At 41.9% G+C, this 20209-nt stretch overlaps 1 protein-coding gene across 2 annotated transcripts in view; it reads left to right on the top strand.

Moving 5' to 3' along the window:
- The first annotated feature begins 4958 nt into the window (after positions 1-4958).
- The window catches only part of LOC106981196 (cytochrome P450 3A12-like), a 34674-nt gene continuing 19423 nt past the window's right edge, over positions 4959-20209 (top strand). Inside the window, exons 1-7 of one of the 2 annotated variants that reach the window (XM_027042171.2) lie at positions 4959-5139; positions 9624-9717; positions 11760-11812; positions 14056-14155; positions 17476-17589; positions 17847-17935; positions 19254-19402. In XM_027042171.2, the coding sequence (XP_026897972.2) occupies positions 5069-5139; positions 9624-9717; positions 11760-11812; positions 14056-14155; positions 17476-17589; positions 17847-17935; positions 19254-19402 (670 nt within the window). In that variant the 5' untranslated portion in view covers positions 4959-5068. The remainder of the gene's footprint in view (positions 5140-9623; positions 9718-11759; positions 11813-14055; positions 14156-17475; positions 17590-17846; positions 17936-19253; positions 19403-20209) is intronic. The other variant, XM_015079336.3, reaches the window with a different exon arrangement.

The following is a 20209-nucleotide window of genomic DNA, read 5'->3' as shown; positions in this document are numbered from 1 at the left end:
GAAAAGTCAGACCCTTGAATAGATAGATTCAGTATGGTGGAAGGTCAGCCTCAGTGCTTTGAGATCACAGAGAAGGAGCACTTGTCCCCAAAAATGGTTGGGAGGAGCTGATACCTGATTGGGGCTTCTATAAACTTATTTTACTAAAAAAATCAAATGTATAGATGTACATTCTTTAAAAAGTTGAACAGTGCTAATGGTAGTTTTTTTTTTTCCAACGTTTATTTATTTTTGGGACAGAGAGAGACAGAGCATGAATGGGGGAGGGGCAGAGAGAGAGGGAGACACAGAATCGGAAACAGGCTCCAGGCTCTGAGCCATCAGCCCAGAGCCCGACGCGGGGCTCGAACTCACGGACCGCGAGATCGTGACCTGGCTGAAGTCGGATGCTTAACCGACTGCGCCACCCAGGCGCCCCGCTAATGGTAGTTTTAACAAAACCAGTGGCATCTTTCTCCACCTGATATCTTTCTTGGTTTTCTCCCTCATTTCTGTAGAGGCCATCTCCTTGTAGCTTTCAGAAGAATAATGAAGAGGAGTTAATTTTTGTTAAAGAATGTGCATTTCTGAATATATCTCTGCTCTTCCCTCATGCTTGATGGATGATTTGAGCATAGAATTGCTTGATGGATGATTTGAGCTAGAAGTTTCTCCATGAACTTGTAGACATAGGGACTTGTCTCTACTATTGCTGTTGAGAAGATTCTGCCCTTCTGGTTTCTGATTCCTTGTACTTGACCTGGGTCTTGCTCCCCTCACTCTTTCTGCAAGCATTTGGGATTTTCTTTTTCTCCCTGGTGTCTGAAAGTTCATGACAATGTGCCTTCATGAATCTGCTGTCATCCGTTATTCTAGGCAGAGCTGTCCAAGAGACCTTTCTGCAATGATGCAAATGTTCTGTATCTGTGTTGTCCAATATGGTTGTCTCCAGCCACATGGGGGTATTGTGCACTTGAAATGTGGCTGGAGTGGTGAGGAATTGCATTTCTGATTTTTTCTGTTTTTAAATAAATTTATATTGAAATCTAACCACATTGTGTTCAAGGGCTATAGCGGGTGGTGCAGTGCATTGGACTTTCAATCTGGAGACTTTTGCTCTTCAGTTCTGGGAAATTTTCTTGAATTATTTCATTGTATGTAGTCTCTGTTCTAAAATCCCTATTGGCCAGATGATAGAACTCATGGTATTATTCTCTAATTTTCCTGTATTTTCCCTCCCATTTTTTGGAGTGAATTAGTTACATGAAACTAACCTAGTGAACATGTGTTTATTTAAAGTATGATATTTTATCCTTTATTGATCTCTTTGCATTAATATTATTTTTTAAAATATTATGTTTGAATACAGTTTAAAATTTATATGATTAGTGAGATTTTGGGCAATTTGTGCTCAAGTGGAATGCCTCACTCAAATTGCTCTGGTCATAGTTCTGCCTGGAAATCCAAACTGAATTTTATAAAAATACTGTGTTGCTAAGGAGGGAATGAGCTCTCCTTACTCCTTTTGTTTGGTTCTTTTTGGGGGTTAGCTTTTATTGACCTACAAGGCACTCTACTTAGGGAACTGTTTAGAGACAAATTCTGCCCACTAGGAGAAAGGGGATGAGAGGAATCTCATCCTAGTTGGGCTTTAGATCCTATAAGGGTGAGAAAATACGAGGTGTGGTGGTTCTGCTCCAACCCCTGTGTTTACACAACTGGACAGGCACTGTAGGCTCAATGAAGTCCAGGAAATGAAGTCTCTAAACATTAACATTCTCAGTAGCTCCTCACAGGCAAGGAGGTAAAAAGAGCCATTTAAACATAATCAGTAAGAAGGAAAAAAGTAAACAGTCCACATCCACCAAAAACCCAACCTTTTAAGTATGTTCTAATTAAAACTTGAAGTCAAGTGTCCTCCTCTTGCTAAAAGAAAATATGTTACATTATTTAGAGTTATTTTATAACTCTTGTCCTCTCTCACCCTTGGACTAAACTATTTTAAGCGTTCATGTGGAGTGACCGTTTCTTTTTTTTTTTTTTTTTCAACGTTTATTTATTTTTGGGACAGAGAGAGACAGAGCATGAACGGGGGAGGGGCAGAGAGAGAGGGAGACACAGAATCGGAAACAGGCTCCAGGCTCTGAGCCATCAGCCCAGAGCCTGACGCGGGGCTCGAACTCACGGACCGCGAGATCGTGACCTGGCTGAAGTCGGACGCTTAACCGACTGCGCCACCCAGGCGCCCCCCCCAGGAGTGACCGTTTCTAAAAGGCCTGCAGAGGGTCTGGTATCTGGCTTAGCAAAGTCACCAGATATACCAAATATTATTATTTTATTGCAGGTATCTTGATTTTAGCTCAATGTTTGTGTGGTTATTGGTTTAGTCTCTCTCCCTGTTAGAGTGTTGGGTTCATATAGTCTATATAGTCTTGGCCCAGGGACCGAATGCAGCAAGTGTAGAGCCCACCCAACATCTAATGACAATGGGGGAGGTTCCCACCTCCTCCAATGCCAGGATGTTCACAACCTGTCACTTTCTCACCACTCCCACACAAACTGTAGGGCCCAGACACTCACACTTAAATACCACCTGGTTACCTGGAATTGGCAAGATCAAGTTTGGCCTTACTGAGAAGAATAGGAGTTTTCCCAGTTAGGAACAGACACTTAACCTTTCCTTCATTTTTGCACACTTGAGACTATGATCTGTGAAATTTGAATGTGATGCACAGATCATTCCAGGGCAACACTGCTTCCCCTACTGTGAGCACTTCTCTTGGCCTGTGGAAGTCAGGCCATGCTTCCCCAAGGAGATGTCCTGTGAGCTAACAATACAAAGGGATGAGAATATTAGACAGCTGGGTTCTCTGCATCCCTGAGTCCTGACAACTTATTCACCTACACTGATATCTGAGCCTAAGTCTTCCCTAAATATTATTCAATTCAATTTTGACCAGTAGCTAAGGAGACTAAGGAAGCTGATAAATCCTTCACTGTTAAGGAGGATGCATAGTTATTCTTACTTGGCTGTACTATAATTATCTTAGTTTTCTCTATCTTCAACTTGAAAGATATCTGAGTCTGAGATCTGTTTTTACCACATGCATTTGGAACAGAGTTTGGAAAGTTCATGATGAGCGTATTAGTATAGGAAGGAGTAGATGAGAGCCATGGAGTCTATGGGGTGTTCTTCTGACACACAGTGTCTTCTTTCATACAAACTCTGAGGATGCTTCAAACTCTGAGGATGCGAATCTTGTCATGGCAGGTGTTCCTTGTGGAGAACAGTGGGGCACAAAGCTCATGCCTCTATTATTCTCACTTGCAGACAAAGCCATCTGCATTGGTTCAGTGCTGGCTGCATTGTAGTCCCCAGCAATGACAAGCCTATCACTTTTGGGATAGATTTCAACCAGCTGCAGCAGACTCTGAGGTGAAGAGGGTAGGCGGATGCTCATTTTAAGCTTAGTTATGAAATAATCATAGCTGAGCATGGGGTTTGGAGAAGGATAAAAGTCTATTAGTTCCCACAGAGGCTTGGTTTCCAAGTACAATAAAAAAGGCTTTGTGTTTAGTTGAGAGCATTAAGTTGTCAAGAATTATCAAATGACAGGAATCGTTCCTTGATTCTGTGTACCTCTCTGCTGGGGAACAATACTCTTAGTACCATCTTGGCTAGCATCTGTATTCCCTGCTAAGATGAAGCAGAGTCCTTTGTTCTGGAATTATGAGGGAGCTGCTGTGCAGGTAGCCAAGGATATAGGGACAGAAATTTAACCAGTTCACTGTTGCAGACTTGGGTCTATTTCCCAAGTAGGGACCCTTATCAGGGAAGGGCAAACGTTGAATATCAGTATTGCTGAGCACAGTCTCCCTTTATGTTCACTTATTTACAATATGTTTTTGTGATCAATGGCTGTTGGAAATACAATTCCAGTCACTGAATCTCAGTCTAACATCTGTAAACAGGGTAATAGCATGGCCCTATGGAATGGTGCCCAATGAAGGCACCAAAAGGGGGCAGAAATATTTCAGAATTCCTGGGACTTTCTCTTCTACTTTTCCTGGGGATCATCTTCCAGCTTCCCATGTCTGTCCTGTGTTGGTATTCCAGCTTGGAGCCATTTATTTCTTAAATGGAGCAGGGCTCCATTGTCCCAGAGATTCCAGAGGTATGCCATGCAATCCATGGTTTCTCAGGACATGCAGACACAGAACATGAGTCAGAGTGATGAAAATGAGCTGATATAATTTCCAGAGGCTATGTCCTCATACCTCTCCCAGCAGGTAAGTGGCAAGGTCATCAGTGATCTTCCCACAGGGATATTAGGAAGCCCAGTAATTTCACTTCTACCAACTCAAGTCCATCAACCTTTCTGGATGCCCCCCTGAGCATATATACTTTTGGGACATAATGTTGGTAAGTACCCAGACTGTGCCCTTGAGAAGCTCTCTCTCTGTAAGGTAAATGGGTGTAGAGACCAATGATAGGGATGGAGGGTACAGAGAACTGGGGCTCATGGGACAGAAATTTCCCAGGGCAGGAGGTTGGCGAGGACAGACTCTAACAGAGGAGATTCTGTTAGAGCTGGGTTTGAAGGATGAGTAGGATCCTTCTAGGCGGCCCAGGAACATTTTTAGGCAGAGGAAACTACATGGGTAAAGATGAGTAGACCCAGCTTGTGTGAAGGGTTTCAAGTGTTTAAGGGTACAGACAGTCATGGTGACAAGGGCAACTTAGAGATTTAAGGACAATGGTTTTACGTGAACTTCTGTAACCTTTGGGATTACTGATAACACTGATTGAGTTGTTTATTGATTTCCCACAAAATATTGACTCAAAGGAGGTCAAACTGGGAATGTCCATGATGCTTTGCCAACACTCATGGGTATAGAGCACCTACAGGTGGAGCACCAGTGGCCCTTCTACTGGCTGTAGCTCCAGCCCCGCCCCCTCTTCACTATATATATTCCAGCCTCACTGAATCACCGCTGGTGGGAAGGAAAGCTCCACACGAACAGGCCAGCACAGACTGGCGCACACTGCTGAAAGAGAGTAGAGGAGATTGGCAGAGGGAAGGTGGCCATGGACCTGATCCCAAGCTTTTCCATAGAAACCTGGCTTCTTCTGGCTACCAGCCTGGTGCTCCTCTATCTGTGAGTAACTGTTCAGGCTCATCGCCTCTGGAACCTTGCTAATTAGCAACCTCTACCCCTTTTTCTTTTCTGCTCTGTGGATGAAGAGTTAACAAAAGGAAGTTCCTGAAGTGTTGGGTGCTTCAAACAAGCTAGAAACACATAAGGGGTTATTATTGACCTCACCCAGATCTGCAGAAGGAGTACCCCCATGCCCCAACTCCAATATCTGTAGCTAGGAGGGCTGAGAGACATTATTTTCTCCTGGGATGATCTTCTGTTTCACTACCAGTTGGGACGTAAACTGTCGCGACCGGCGCGACAAACACCGAGGTCAGGGTCCTGAGGGTAGGGGAATGTAAGAAAAAAAGAGAAGAGAAAGTTTGGGAACAGGAGGGCCCCCTGGGCTGATGGCCCAAGTGACGGCTTTATTGTTGCTGTACACAATCTTTTATAATATAAGACTCTTATGGATCAGGTCATTCTAAGAATAATCAGGTTTCACATGATCACTGCCAGCCAAAACATTTAGTTCTGTGTACCTTGTGAACTTTCTGAACGGGTCACAAGACCTTGTTGATAGATTGCTAGCAAAACACAATTCCCATGTTTGTTTCTATCTGACTCGGGGTAGAAAAAGGGAGGTAGCATTACTGCCAACACCTGCAGACCACAGGCTTCAGGAACTTTCTCAGCCTTGACAAGGCTTTCGTATGCCCTTGAAAGTGGGGGAATGGGAGGGGGAACCACCGGGTTGGCTAAGTCAACAGGGAACATTGCTTGACCCGGTCTCAGCCTGGCACTGGGGCCCGGCCCCCCACAGTAAACCTATCAAGCAAAATTCACCTGAGGAAGATTAAGATCAACAGACCCCTGTGCTGTGGAGTCCTCACCCCATCCCAAGATCTGGGGATTCTGGAGGCAGAGGGAGTAGCTTGGGTCTTGTCTCATTATCTTCACCTTCCTGGTCTTTGTCTGCTGCAGGACATGTGTAAAAGGATTGGGCCTGTGTCTCTCAGGTGGCTCCTGCTCCCCTCCCTCCCACCACCAAGCATCATGTACACAAATCACTGGTACACTCAGACTTCCAGGGGGGCTGGATGTGCCTCACCTTCCTCTTCAGAATGGACTCTTCCCTCTTTTCTGTGCCCCTCTCCTGGCCACTCCCCGACCTTGTAATATGCAGAACTCCTTACCCTAAATGAGTACCTTTAGAGCTGAAGAGACTTGGCAGAAATCTTGAAATTCTATTCATTTCAGGTTTTCCTTCTAGTGTCTGGGAAGTTTAGCATCAGTATAGAGATTTCTTCCTCCCTCGATATGAAATCTGCCAGCAGGCTGCAAAGACATAGCCCTGAAAGCAAATTTGGATATTAAATATGTTTTTTCCCTCTATGTTACAGTACAGGAGGAAAATAAAAATCATTAGCAGAGGAATTCCTTTCAGTGGTGGGTTTCCCAGTATCCTGAAGCAGGTTGGGAAAGGACTTAGTTTCCAGTTGTGGGTAGGGATGGTCCCCTCTATGTCACATTTGACCTCTATCTCAATTTCGCTTTCTTCAAGAATAGAAAGGCATGAGGATGTGAACATAGGACATATAAGCCTGATTTTCATTTTCTGAGAGAAAGGTTAGGAATGCTGGGTGTGACAACATGTTCTGTCCCAATGACATTTAAATGTAATTGATGTGGTTTAATTTCATTCTTTTTAATACTAGGGTTTTTACTGAGATAAGACTATTTCCAGCTTGTTCTTTCTGAAGTCTAAAAGGAGGCTGTTAGTTTAGCCTTTGTGATTATAATGGTGCATAAATAACTTCAGCCTTCTAGAGTCATGTTGGGAATATGAATTTAGTGTACACATGCATACTTCTATGATATAGGTTGTGTATATGTTTACAAGTGCCCAGCAGGTTATTTTAACCTCTCATCACAGGCGAGTAGTAAGACAGCCTGTGCTGATGTGAGAGGCATCCAGGGCTCAGAATGGAGTGGGAGAGTATTCCTCCCTCATAACAGACCTTCCAGAGATACTTCTTGGTTCTGGTCCCACAGGAGGTCATCACAGGACCACAGGATTAGCATCTCATCTGCTTGGGGCCAGGGAACAGGGATACCATGTGAGTCATACTGTGTCTGGTCTATCTGGCAGTGGGGCTGTCACTGGTCTTTGCCACCAGGCAAACAGTATGTTATACTTAAAAGACACTGGTGTAGTCAAGAGTCAGTAGCTGTAGACAGGGCCCTCTGTCTATCAGTGCAATGTAAAGGCACTAAAAATGAGTCACTTTACTGTTAGCCCCTTCATTTGTACCAACAGCAGCATTACTCTACCAAAAAGAGAGAAGCTGGAATGAATCAGAAAAATTCATCTAGCTCCACCTCTGCATTGTATTGGAGCCCTGTGAGTTTAGACCAAATCTTGCCTTGTGACCAGTGTTGCTGACACATTCACTCAATTGTTTGGCCTCACTTGCGAGTTGAATTATCATGTTGATGGTCCAGAAGCCAGAATTGATTTTTTAAAAACATTTTTAACGTTTATTTATTTTGGAGACAAGAGAGAGCACAAGTGGGGGAGGGGCAGAGAAAGCCAGAGACAGGATCTGAAGCAGGCTGCAGGCTCTGAGCTGTCAGCACAGAGCCCGATGCGGGCCTCAAACCCACAACCATGAGATCATGACCTGAGCCAAAGTCAGACACTCAACCAACTGAGCCACCCAGGTGCTCCCAGAATTGATTTTTTTGTGTTGGTGATGGCCACCCGTACTTCTGACATCTGGTGCACATGTGTCAAAGTGTTCTAGAAGAAGGATCTAAATATCCAGCTGGGTCGGGTTGAGGTCTCTCTGCTGGGTCCCTCAAACATGTCCTTTCCTGCAATTTGGGGGGTTTATTTAATCACGTAATATTAGAAATGCTGGATGTGCACAAAATACTTGGTACCTGTACTGTCTAAAATGCTAGCTTAGAAGAGGAGATGAGGAATATCTCTGGAACGTTTTGTCCTTATTCATTTTATGTTGCATAACACGTATTCTGCTATGAACTGGAGGTATGTGAACTTTGGAAGGCTCCCTATCTGTTAGCTGAAAGCACTTGCAGGGTATGTAACCATTTCTAGTTAGCATCCTTTCCCACCACTTTGTTAATTTGCCTCTATGGGGTTAGCCCTGTAGGCCTAGCGAGTTTATGGTTAAAACGGTGTTGGCAGCCTCTCCTTCCTCCACTCTGCTATTTCTCAGCAGTACCTAACAGTAAGGCTTGCAAGGATCCAGAACCCCCAGTTGTGGGATTCCACAGGCAACTCCTGAAGGATGAATTGCAGGCAGTCCTGTATTAGGGAGCATCATCTGTAATGGACTTTTGAGATAGTTGATGCACAGAGTCAGTAAACTTAGTGACCATCTTGAAAAATTGAGCGGGCCTTGCAGTGTGCTGAACAGATGAGTATCTCAGGTCAGAGGACCAGATTCCACAGGGGGAAGAATAGCCTGGGGATGGATTGTTTACTTACTGATCCTTTAATATGGCATTCATTTGGGCACATATGGGTCAATCCCCCTTCTCTGTAGCTGAAGAGAACCAGAATGCCTGACAACAGAGACTTGGGTGGACCTGATGGGATCTCACTTTTTAGTGAGGCCAGTTGAGCCTTTGACACAGTTTTCATTGTACAGAAATAAGAACACTGTGGTTGCTCAAGACTTCTGTGAAGATAGACTTAAGAAGGGCATGATCCAGGGGCGCCTGGGTGGCTAAGTTAGTTGAGCGTCTGACTTTGGCTCAGGTTATGATCTCACTGCTTGTGTGTTCAAGCCCCTGTGTCGAGCTCTGTGCTGATAGCTCAGAGCCTGGAGCCTGCTTCAGATTCTGTCTCCATCTCTCTGCCCCTCCCCTGCTCATGCTCTGTCTCTCTCTCTCTCAAATATAAAATAAAACGTTTAAAAAAAAATTTTAAAGAAGGACCTGATCCAAAACACCAACAGGGACTACAGTGAAGGAAAAGCAGAAAGGTCTCTCTGAGGAAACTGCTAAGAACATTTTATTGGTAGACTCTCAGTAACTGTCTGGTATTGAGTGGATATATTTAGTAAAATATCATCATTCATAAGAGCAGGAAAAAAATTTTCTCTTTCTCATTCTTTGGAGAGTGACAAGCTCCAAAGTCATGGCAGTGTCACTTACTAAATAGGCATGAGTGAATTTTCTGGAAGAATTCAGCATGAACCTTGTAGGAGCTCTCAATATGGAAGCATTTATCAAATGTTCAGTCTAGGATTTGGAATGATGAAGTTTCCAGCTGCTTTTAGCTAATCATCATTCTTTGTGGGTCTCACAGTGGAGATGGGAAAGGAGATGATGAGTGAATGTAATTATTGCTGTTTGGATTGCTGTTACTATTTCTTGACTACATGTTACCTCCTCTCTTACCTGTTCTAGTTGTATCAGTGACTGGCCAGTCTCCACACCTATTTCACATTGCTTTCTCTTTCACTTTACAGATATGGGACCTACACACATGGACTTTTTAAGAAGCTCGGAATTCCTGGGCCAAAACCTCTGCCTTTTGTGGGAACTGCTCTGGGGTACCGTCAGGTGGGTGCTGTTTGAGCTCCCAGCTCCCTCTTTTGCTTCTTATGGTTGCAAATCCCAGCTTAGTTCCATATTAAAAATACTCCTCCTCAGCAGGAAGTTCTTAGGTTTCAGACTTTCCAGAAATGGTGTCATAGTCTCCACCCAGCCTCCTCTTTTGCTTCCTATGGTTGCAAATCCCAGCTTAGTTCCATAGTAAACATGATCCTCCTCAGGAGGAAGTCTTGGGTTTCAAACTCTCCAGAAATGGTATTACAGGCCCTACCCAGCACATGGCCAGGTATAGCTCAGGGCTCTCTTGTCTGCTGTTAGGAGCCTCAGGTTTTCCCTCAGTTGGCAGTCCAGCTCTCTGGCCACTTCAGCCCAGGACTTTTTGTTCCAGCTTGTAAGCATCATAAAGAGGCTTTTCTTTCTGGCAGGTGCAGATTCCCAGGAAGGCATAATGGTACTTGGTATTAGGAGAAAAGCATCAAGTGGGTCCCTGGTACTGGCTCATTAAACTCTGTATGCTAAAGTCAGACTTTTCTGTTCATAGCATGAGCTCTTTGTAGCCTCCTTGTTTTCCTGGATGTCTCTGGAACTTCAGTTTATTAGGCAACCCAAGATTCACTTTTGGGTAATTTGCACATAATTGAATTATCTCAAGAGCTGGCCAAAACCCACCCCACCCCTATAGTTGTTTCCATGGCTCTAACTCACCCTTTGCCACCTGTGACATCTTTTGACATTTGAGAGATTGAATTAGAGCTCTTGGCTTTACCTCTGTATCTTCAAAGAAGGCATCCTATGGGTGACTTGAGCAGGGGGGAGTATAACTGAGGCAGTATATTGCTTATCTATTGTTTTCAGACTTTAATTCTAAATGAGTTGTGTATGTGTGTATGTTATTTTTCACACAAAGGTAGAACCACTCATACAAAAATCACTAGAAAAGAGATGCTTTGACAAAACTATTAAAGACTTAATGTACCTGAATGGAATGTACTAGCAGACACACAGACTGAATTTTGGTAGACCCACTGTGTCTAATCCAGCTCTGATGCCTCACCCAAGGCCTGGCTCCTGAACAGAAGGTAGGAGCTCATGTCTTGAAGGCCAGCAGGCAGAGTCTATATTACAGGCTGCTCTCTGCCTTGGAGTTCCTTTCCTGCAGATCTGAGACTTATTCCTCAGATCCTACCTCTCCTGGCTCTCAGTGTCCAGTTATTGTTAAGAACTTACTGGACTTTTTCCTTTCCAACAGAGCAGTAATCTTCTTTCCACTTTTCCAGACTAACTCCTTAGTACATGCATCCCAAGACGCACATTTCTGGAACCTTCCTTTGTAAAGTGAAAACATCAAATATCACAGCTGAAACATAGAGACAGGAAGTTTTGTTGTTTTCTTTTTTTGAAGCGACATGAGTGAAAGCTCAGAGCAAGTGTTTTAATTTGCACCATCCTTTGTGGAGGGGTGACATCATCCCCTCTTTTCCATGTGAGAACTGGACAACTGGAAGCGAGTCCACTTTGTCATTCATCCACTCATCTCTCACTTTCTCATTCAACAAAATGTCTTACACTTTGTAAGTCTGCCAGACTGAAAGAGAGCACAGGAGTCTTAATTTCCTAAATCTACTGAAAATCTAGTAGGGCTCATGAGATCAATGAATAGAGTGGTAACTGAGGGTTGTTCAGGCCATGCTGACTTTCCCTCAGCTTCCGTTTTCTCATGATGCCCTGAAGTTAATAATTCAGATGGTTATGAGATTTAGAGACAACTCATGCACAAGCCAAACATGTCAGAAAGGCAAGGGTTACATAGTCTTCACAGACGAGTAAGATGTTCAGTATGAGCAGTATTAGTCAGTTCAAGGACTTGAAATTCTCCGTTTCATGTCTCTGTTTTCTCTCCTTTCCCGTAAGATGCATGTGAATAAGAGCTTCCCTCTATCTGCCAGTGAGAAAAGTAAGCCACATTTCATATGATCTGGGTCCTTTTTGTGCCCATTAGAAGTAAGGCTTAGTACATTTAGATTAATAATACATTTTCTTTCTTCTCGCAGGGCTTTTGTGAATTTGACGAGAAATGTTTTAAAACATATGGAAGAATGTGGGGGTGAGTATTCTGGAAATTTCCAGTGATAGGCTTTTTATGATGAGGCCCTCATGGTGTGGACAGTCTCAGTTGAGAGCCCCTTGGGATGAAGCCCTATAATTAAAGCTCCTGAAACCTCCCCTTCCCAGGAATGCATGTGTCACCAGGTGTACAGATCCAAATATGAATCTGGTCAGGAGAGCTGCAGGGTATCCTTTATATTTTGGATTAATATGTGTTTTTGGTAGAAGGGCTGTTGTAAACAGAATGGAAAAACATTTCTGCTCAGCTCTTTCTTACTCTGTCTGAAAGTATGTAGTTTGTTTTGTTTTGTGTTTTAGTACTAAGCCAAGACTTTCCGATAAAACTCTAGTCAAGTATTTCTTTTTCCAATTCTATAGACTGGAAGAGATGTAGGAAATTTCCAGAGCACAGTGTTTCCCTGGTGGGCTGATGGACTTGGGATTTTGTAGTATGGCCTCAGCGGCTTGCAGTGGATGCTCCCAATGAGGTTGGCTAGAGGTTTGCTGAAGCAGTGTGAGAGGTATAGTGTGGTGCTGGGCCGCTCACAGCCAGTGTTGTACCTCTTTATCTTCTCTGGTCAAGTCCTCAGAATCCATAGGGCTCTGCTGAGTTGGTGTGGCCCATAAGCAACATGGCGGAATAGAAAGAACACAGATCTCTGGATTGCCACTGGTTTATCTCCAGTGTCCCTCCTACGTTCAGTACTGGTCAGCTCTGGCTAGAGTCAGTGTTACATTGTGGGCCCCAGTTCTGTATTTAGTAAATGGTTCTCATGCTTGGCTATGGATAAAGACCACCTACGAGGGCTTGCTAAAAATGCAGATTCTTGGTTTCCATCCTCCATTAACACAGAATTTGGAGGATGTGGGGTGGGGTGCAAGAATCCGAATTTAACTGGTAGTAGAAGTCGTATTAGGGCTGTGAGATCATGAAAAGAGAGGGTAACTTTAAACCACTGTCCCTTGTCCACGCTTGTCTTGTTTTAACAAACAAAGATGTAGGAAATCACCCAAGAAAGATGATCAGGTTGATGGGAGAGCTGCCCTAAGTGCCACTTCAGTAACTACTATCACTGCTTCAACACTAAATATACTTGATTTGCACTGAAACCTTCTGAGTTTTAGAATACTTTTTGCAGACGGGGAGCATTTAGTGCAGTGGTTCTCCTCCATTTCTATATCTGATCACAAAGCATTTGAAGTTCCTCTGTGACATCAGAGGAAGAATAGGGGACTTATGGAAAATCTTCCATTTTGTTCTAACAAATGCAAATGATTTGTAGTAGAAAACACAATGCCAGAGGATGCTGTAATTAAGCATAATCTAAACCTCATGCCAGTGGCTGGTTCCCATTAACTGGTCATATGGACAGTCAGGAGGTCAGGGTTAATTGGGATGGATCACATATAAGGAGTCAGCTTTGTGTGATACATGTGTCACAAGTGGACTTGCCCTGCTACTAAGGGTTGTCACCTATATGGAGCCCAAGGGACTCACACTTGCGACCCACCTATAAGAAGAAATATAAGTATAAAGGTAAATATACCTAATGTGATTTTTACTCTCAATTATTACTCTGTAACATTAAAGTGAATGTTTCTCTGTATTACTTTATTCTCTTTGTGTTTTTTGTTCAAAATTTTCTCAGTCAATGCTACCAAGAATATGTCTTTAATATTTAAATAATACTTCCTTTAAAATGTAACTAGAAATCATATTTTAGAGAATAGGGCAAAGAAATGATTCATAATTTTGCCATCACTTTTTGAGCATTTCATGTCTTTATTTGCAGGCACATCTTACATGTTTGTGATCACTGTGCCTACAGTTTTCATCTAATATTGTATTATGTGCATTTCATGTGTTTGATATATCTTCAAAATTATAATTATTAGTGACTGAGTGGGTGGAGTCTCTTTCATTATTTTTTTGTTCTTAGATAATTTACTTGTCTTCAGTTATTTACTAACCTTTTTTTGATAATATATATAAAATATTTAAAATGTTTGAAGTACTTCTAAAATATTTGAAATATTTTTAACATGCAAAAAATTATGGAGAATAGTCCCAGAAACAGCCATGTACACACATAGACTTAATAAATTTTCCATTGTTATTTCTGACCATGGTCTCAGAGAATGGATTAGGTAACATCAGGTTAAAAGTCTGGACTTCCAAGAGTGACTGCCACTGCAGAAACTGGCACGTTAAATTTAATCAGCTCTGTTTCCCCGACATAGGTTTTATGATGGGCGACAGCCAGTGTTGGCGATCACAGATCCAGACACGATCAAAACAGTACTAGTGAAAGAATGCTATTCTGTCTTCACAAACCGGCGGGTAGGCATGGATTTATTTTAAATTTACATAGTTATTTATAAAGCTTTTATTTCAAAATAATAATGGATTTACTGGAAATTGTCCCAGGAGGTGTCATGTCATGTGGCCTTCAAGCTGTTTTCTCTAAGATAATATCTTGCTTAACTATATAGGACAGTATCAAAGCAGAATTTGTCATTGGCTCTAGCCACAGAGCTTATTCAGATTCCAGGAGTTTTATGTTTACCCATTTGTGTGTGTGTGTGTGTGTGTGTGTGTGTGTGTGTGTGTGTGTTGCTGTCTGAACATTTATCTTACTTGTAGATTAGTGTATCTACCACCACAGTCACGTTACAGAGCTGTTTCATCACCAAAAGTCTCCCTCTTACTATTCTTTTGTAGGCATGGTGTGTAGCTTTTCTTTTTGTTGTATCAGGGTGTTCAGCAGAGCAAACATTGTTTTTTATTTTCATAAGGCCAATTTATTCATTTTTTCCTTTTATGGGTTATGACTTTGGCATCAAGTTTGAAAACTCTTCACCTAGCCCTAAGTCCCAAGGATTTTCTCCAAGCATTTAGTTTTATATTTTACATTTAAGTCTGTGATCTGTTTTGTGTTAATTTTAGTGTTAATCGTGAGATGTGAAGTTTAGGTCAAAGATCTTTGGTTTTGGCCCTTGACTGTCTAATGGCCCCAGAACCAGTGTGAAAAGGCTGTACTTCCTTCACTGAATTGCTTTTGTACCAATATAAAAATTCAGTGGGGCCTGTGTGTGTGTGTGTGTGTGTGTGTGTGTGTGTGTGATTCTCTGTTCTGTTCATTGATCTCTGTATCTATTCCTGCACTGGTGCCAGACTATCTTGATTACTGTAGCCATATAGTACCTCTAAACATATGTACAGTGATTCCTCCCATTTTATTTTTGTTAGAATTGTGTTAGATTTCCAGCTGCTTTGTCTTTCCATACAAATTTAGAACTTATCTATGTGTACATAATAGCAGAGACTTCGTAAGATGTGCCTCAAACCCATAGATACATCTGGGAGAAATTTGTGTCTTTACTAAGTCATGTCTCTCAATTCATGAACACACTATATGTTTATTTAGGTTTTCTTTTATTTTTTTCACCAACGTGTAGCTCTTAGCACTGGAAAAACATACATGTTTTATAAAAATGTATACCTAAAGTATCTCACCTTCTTTGAGTAGTTAAAATTATTATTGTGTTTTAATGGGTTTTGACATGTTCTTGTTATTATATAGAAATGTGGTTGGTTTTTGTATTGATCTCGTTTCCTGCAACCTAGCTTAGTTCATTTATTAGATGCAGAGTTGTTCTTTTTTATATTCCTCAAGATTTTCTACATTGACATTATGTCACTTGAAATAGGGACACTCCTACTTTTATCCTATTTTTATCTTTCTATTCTGAATGTCTTTTATTTCTTTGTTTTGCTTATTGCACTAGCTAGGTTTTCTAGTACAATGTTGAATAAGAGTGGTTAGAGTGGGTATTCCTGTCTTGTTCCTGATGCTAGGGGGAAGCATTAGGAACTAGTAAGTGTCCTTTTTTTTTTTTTTTTTTTTTTTTTTGCTTAAAGAACTCCCTTTAGCAGGCTTAGTGGTTATGAATTATTTCCACTTTTGATTGTCTGGAAATGTTTTATCTCTCGTTTCTGAAGGTCTTCTTTTCTGGGTAAAGTATTCTTGAATAAATCACCCACTCTCTTCTGGCTTTCAAGACTTCTGCTGAGGAATCACCTGATAGACTCAGGGGTGTCCTCCTTGTATATGATGAGCTCCTTTTCTCTTACTCCTTTCAAGATTTTTCTTTGTCTTTCATTTTTGGCAATTATATTATAATGTGTCTTGGTGAAGTCTTTTTTGGATTCAATCTTACTGGGGACTTTTAAGCTCATGTCCCAAGATTTCCAAATATTTCCCTAGGTTTGGGAACTTTTCAGCCATTGTTTCTTTAAGTAAGCAGTCTTCCCACTTTTTCTCCTACTGGGTCTCCTGTATATGAATATTGTTTCATTTGATGGTATCCTATAAGTCCTGTTGGCATTTTTTTCCAGCCCTTTTCATTTTTTTCCCCAGTATGACTGGATAATTGAAAATAATCCATGAGAGCATGATGGGTTCAGGCAGTTGGGGGCCACAACATCAGCAACTGCATGATCCTTGGCAAGAGCAGTGGAAGGTTCTTGTGGCAACAGTGTCTGTTGGGATCTTCAGTAGCACCACCAGATCCAGCACCAGGGGACAAGCAGAATGGTGGCCAGAATTGGTGCTATGTACACAGTCATCGGAGGGGGTGCTGAAAACAGGCACATGCCCAAAACGGGGTTGGGGCCACCAGTGGGGTCCATCACCAACTTTGAGCACACAGGTGGTTTCAGGGGCTAGCCACTGGTGTGTGCATGACAGTGAGGGCTTGTGACTAGAGTCCATGCTGGCTGTGTATATGTGTATAGCTTCAGGATTTAGCTATGGACCCTTGTGGTAGTGTAGTCCAGTGACAGGAGTCAGGACTGGCCTCAGGCACCTCAGTCATTCATCATTGAGGTGATGTTAGCTGTAGGGTTATTAGATACTCTTTATGAAGTTGAGGAAGATGTCATCTATTCCTAGTTTGTAAGTTTTTAATATGAATGGGTGGTAGAGATATCTGTATTAAAACAAAATACAGTTTTGGAAGATGGAAGAAAGATTCGAGTTTGTTGGCTGACAGGTCAGTCCCAAACTGAGAAAGAATTATCTCTCTCTTTTTCCTTCTGTCCCTTTGGGGAAATACAGGGGGAATAGATATCCACATAACTGCATCATTTCTTCAGAATAGCAATTAGATTCATAACCTTTTTAGTGTTAGCTATGGTATTTTTTTTAATCACCATAACAAGACATCTGTTTTGTGAGTTGCTCCTGCTGCAGACATATGCAAAGACAGAACTGGTCTGAGGCAACATGCAGCTTGCCAGGGCTATCTGGCTATATCTACCAATCCAATTATACTCTGCATAGGGTAGGACTAGGGGTTAATACTGTGTATTATCCTGGAGGAGTATTCCCTACCAGATTTCCCCAAACACATTTACATTAAAAAGGAGATTGGGATATAAAGGCTGGAAAGCACATCAAGTGGCTGGATGTGTTTTTCAGCTTCTCAGAAGGGTAGGCATTTGGTGTAAATATCTGTTGAACATCTGACATAGGGCCTGCTACGCAGTAGATAATCACTAAATAATTGTTGAATAATTTGTATCCATTTGACAAATTTTCCACAACCTGAGACCTTCAAAACTTATATAAGGCAAAATGTCTTTTGCTTTGACGCTAGTCTCTTGGTCCAGTGGGACTTATGAAAAGTGCCATTTCTCTGTCTGAGGATGAACAATGGAAGAGAATACGAACAGTGCTGTCTCCAACCTTCACCAGTGGGAAGCTCAAGGAGGTAAGAAAGGGAGGGTTTTCAATTAGAAAGTTAAGGAATACATCCGTGGGCAGGTGGGAAATAAGATCACAGTCCATTTCTTAGGGGTAGTTTGCTGAATTTGGGCTTCCTAAAAATGGTCTTTTAGCTTCATGTCCTGGAAGAGACATGATAAGATTTGTTATTAGATGTCCCTACTGCTTCATGCTTATGAAAGCTGTGTAATTTTAGGACTTGATTCTTGGATTTCAGTCAGGTGGTGTTGTATTTGTGTGTAGATGTTCCCCATCATTGGCCAGTATGGAGATGTGTTGGTGAGGAACCTGAGGAAGGAGGCAGCAAAAGGCAGTCCTGTCACCTTGAAAGAGTAAGTAGAGCTGCACCTGCTGGGCTTCTGGCTCTGTCATGACACTTTCCAGCTACTGACACAGAACCAAACTCCCACAGTTGAGTTAGTCCAGTGAATAAACAGAAGTAGGCATATGGTGCTACAAGTCCAGTGGGCCACCCAAGAAGAGGTAGCACCCCTCAAAAGGCAGGGCAGTCAGGAGAAAGGGTCTTTTGTGTACGTGAGGCGGGATTAATTTATCTACTTGATTGTCCCCTTGGATATTCTAGAAGGCAAAATACATCGTTTCAAAAGAAGAAACATAATTTATCAAATCGTTGAGTGTAGAGGGTATGGAATGGTGGGAGGGGAAGGCACTTTGTACATATTGGTGGGCATTGAGTGGGGCAGGGAAGTTATTGTGTGGAACTTAGAACAACTTAAACCCCTTCCTGATTTTGTTAAGGATATTAGTAAAAAAAATATTAACTTTATGACCACTTGTCCATCTTTCAACCTTAGCAGAGAGAAAGCCCTGCTCATGGGATAAGGAGGGTGACTATATAATCTAAACTGTGATATTTTAAAATTATACACTATGAACAGATGTACATAGGAACTGTTCTAGAAAAACTGGTGGCATATCACTTAGCTATGGCAACCCACAAATCAATTTTGTAGTGATTTACTATATATTTTTTAACTAGGAACATTATTAGATCTTACATTTTCCAGATATGAGTGTGTCCTGAGGGAAAGCTCTGATCACTGGAATTGAGGAAGAAGGGTCTTTCAGGAGTCTTAGCAGGAGTGTAGGGAAGAAGGGATAACATTCCTTTCAGCACATAACATGGTGTTGCCGTTCACTAATGTGCTGAAGAGGAATCAGTTCTGAGCATAGATACTGTGGTGAGACAAGGTCCGGATCAATTTTACCTTTCTTGACTCTTCTAGGAAAGGTTAATTATTCCACTGTTTGTCTTGCTCAGACACAGTGTTTATCTACCTTCTATTGCCCATACTCCAAACACACTACTGTAATTTATTTGACTTTGGGTCTCTGTTCCTTCAGGACAGAGCTCCTTGAGTTCAGACGTGTGTCTAACTTGTCATAGTGTCCCCATCACCCCTAGCACAAGGCCAGCAGTATCACTAGCATGATGCCTCTGCCGAATTCCTCATGGATACCTCATGAATGAGTGTGATGGCATATAGACTCTTCAGATTATCCAGAAGGTGGTTCTGAAAGTGTGGCTTTTACGTGGCCTGGGCATCAGAATCTAACGCTGCATGTGTTGGATAGGGATAGTAAACAGTTTCTGATTTTAATTATCCATGTCTTTCTTTCCCTACTCAGCATCTTTGGGGCCTACAGCATGGATGTGATTACTGGTACCTCCTTTGGAGTGAACATTGATTCCCTCAACAACCCACAAGATCCCTTTGTGGAAAATACGAAGAATCTCTTAAAATTTTCCTTCCTTGATCCACTTTTCTTCTCAGTATGTATGTAGATTACTATTTTTCTCCTCCCTTCCTTTTCTCCTTTTCTTCCTCCCTCACTTCCTCCCTTCCTACCTTTCTACAACAATTTTATTGAGCTATAACTTCACATAACATATAGGTCCTCTTTTAAAATGTACAATTCATAATTTGGCTATTGAGATAGTGCTGCTATAAACATTGGGGTGCATGTGCCCTTTCAAATCAGCATTTTTATATCCTTTGGATAAATACTTAGTCAGGCAATTGTAGGGTCATAGGGTAGTTTTATTTTTAAATTTTTGAGGAACCTCCATACTGTTCTCCAGAGTGACTGAACAAGTTTGCATCCCCACCAGCAATGCAAAAGAGATCCTCTCTCTGCATTTTCACCAACATCTGTTGTTGCCTGAGTTGTTCATGTTAGCCATTCTGACAGGTGTGAGGTCGTATCTCATTGTGGTTTTGATGTGTATTTCCCTGATGACAAGTGATGTTGAGCATTTTTTCATGTGTTGGTTGGTCATCTGGATGTCTTCTTTGGAGAAGTGTCTATTCATGTCTTTTGCCCATTTCTTCACTGGGCTATTTGTTTTTTGGGTGTTGACTTTGATAAGTTCTTTATAGATTTTGGATACTAACCCTTTATCTGATATGTCATTTGCAAATATCTACTCCCATTACGTTGGTTGCCTTTTAGGTTTGCTGATTGTTTCCTTTGCTGTGCAGAGGCTTTTTATTTTGATAAGGTCCCAATAGTTCATTTTTGCTTTTGTTTCCCTTGCCTCCGGAGACGTGTTGAGTAAGAAGTTGCTGCAGCCAAGGTCAAAG

Source organism: Acinonyx jubatus, chromosome E3 (genome assembly GCF_027475565.1).
Source record: "Acinonyx jubatus isolate Ajub_Pintada_27869175 chromosome E3, VMU_Ajub_asm_v1.0, whole genome shotgun sequence".
Classification (NCBI taxonomy): domain Eukaryota; kingdom Metazoa; phylum Chordata; class Mammalia; order Carnivora; family Felidae; genus Acinonyx; species Acinonyx jubatus.
This window is presented reverse-complemented; position numbering and strand designations above follow the sequence as displayed.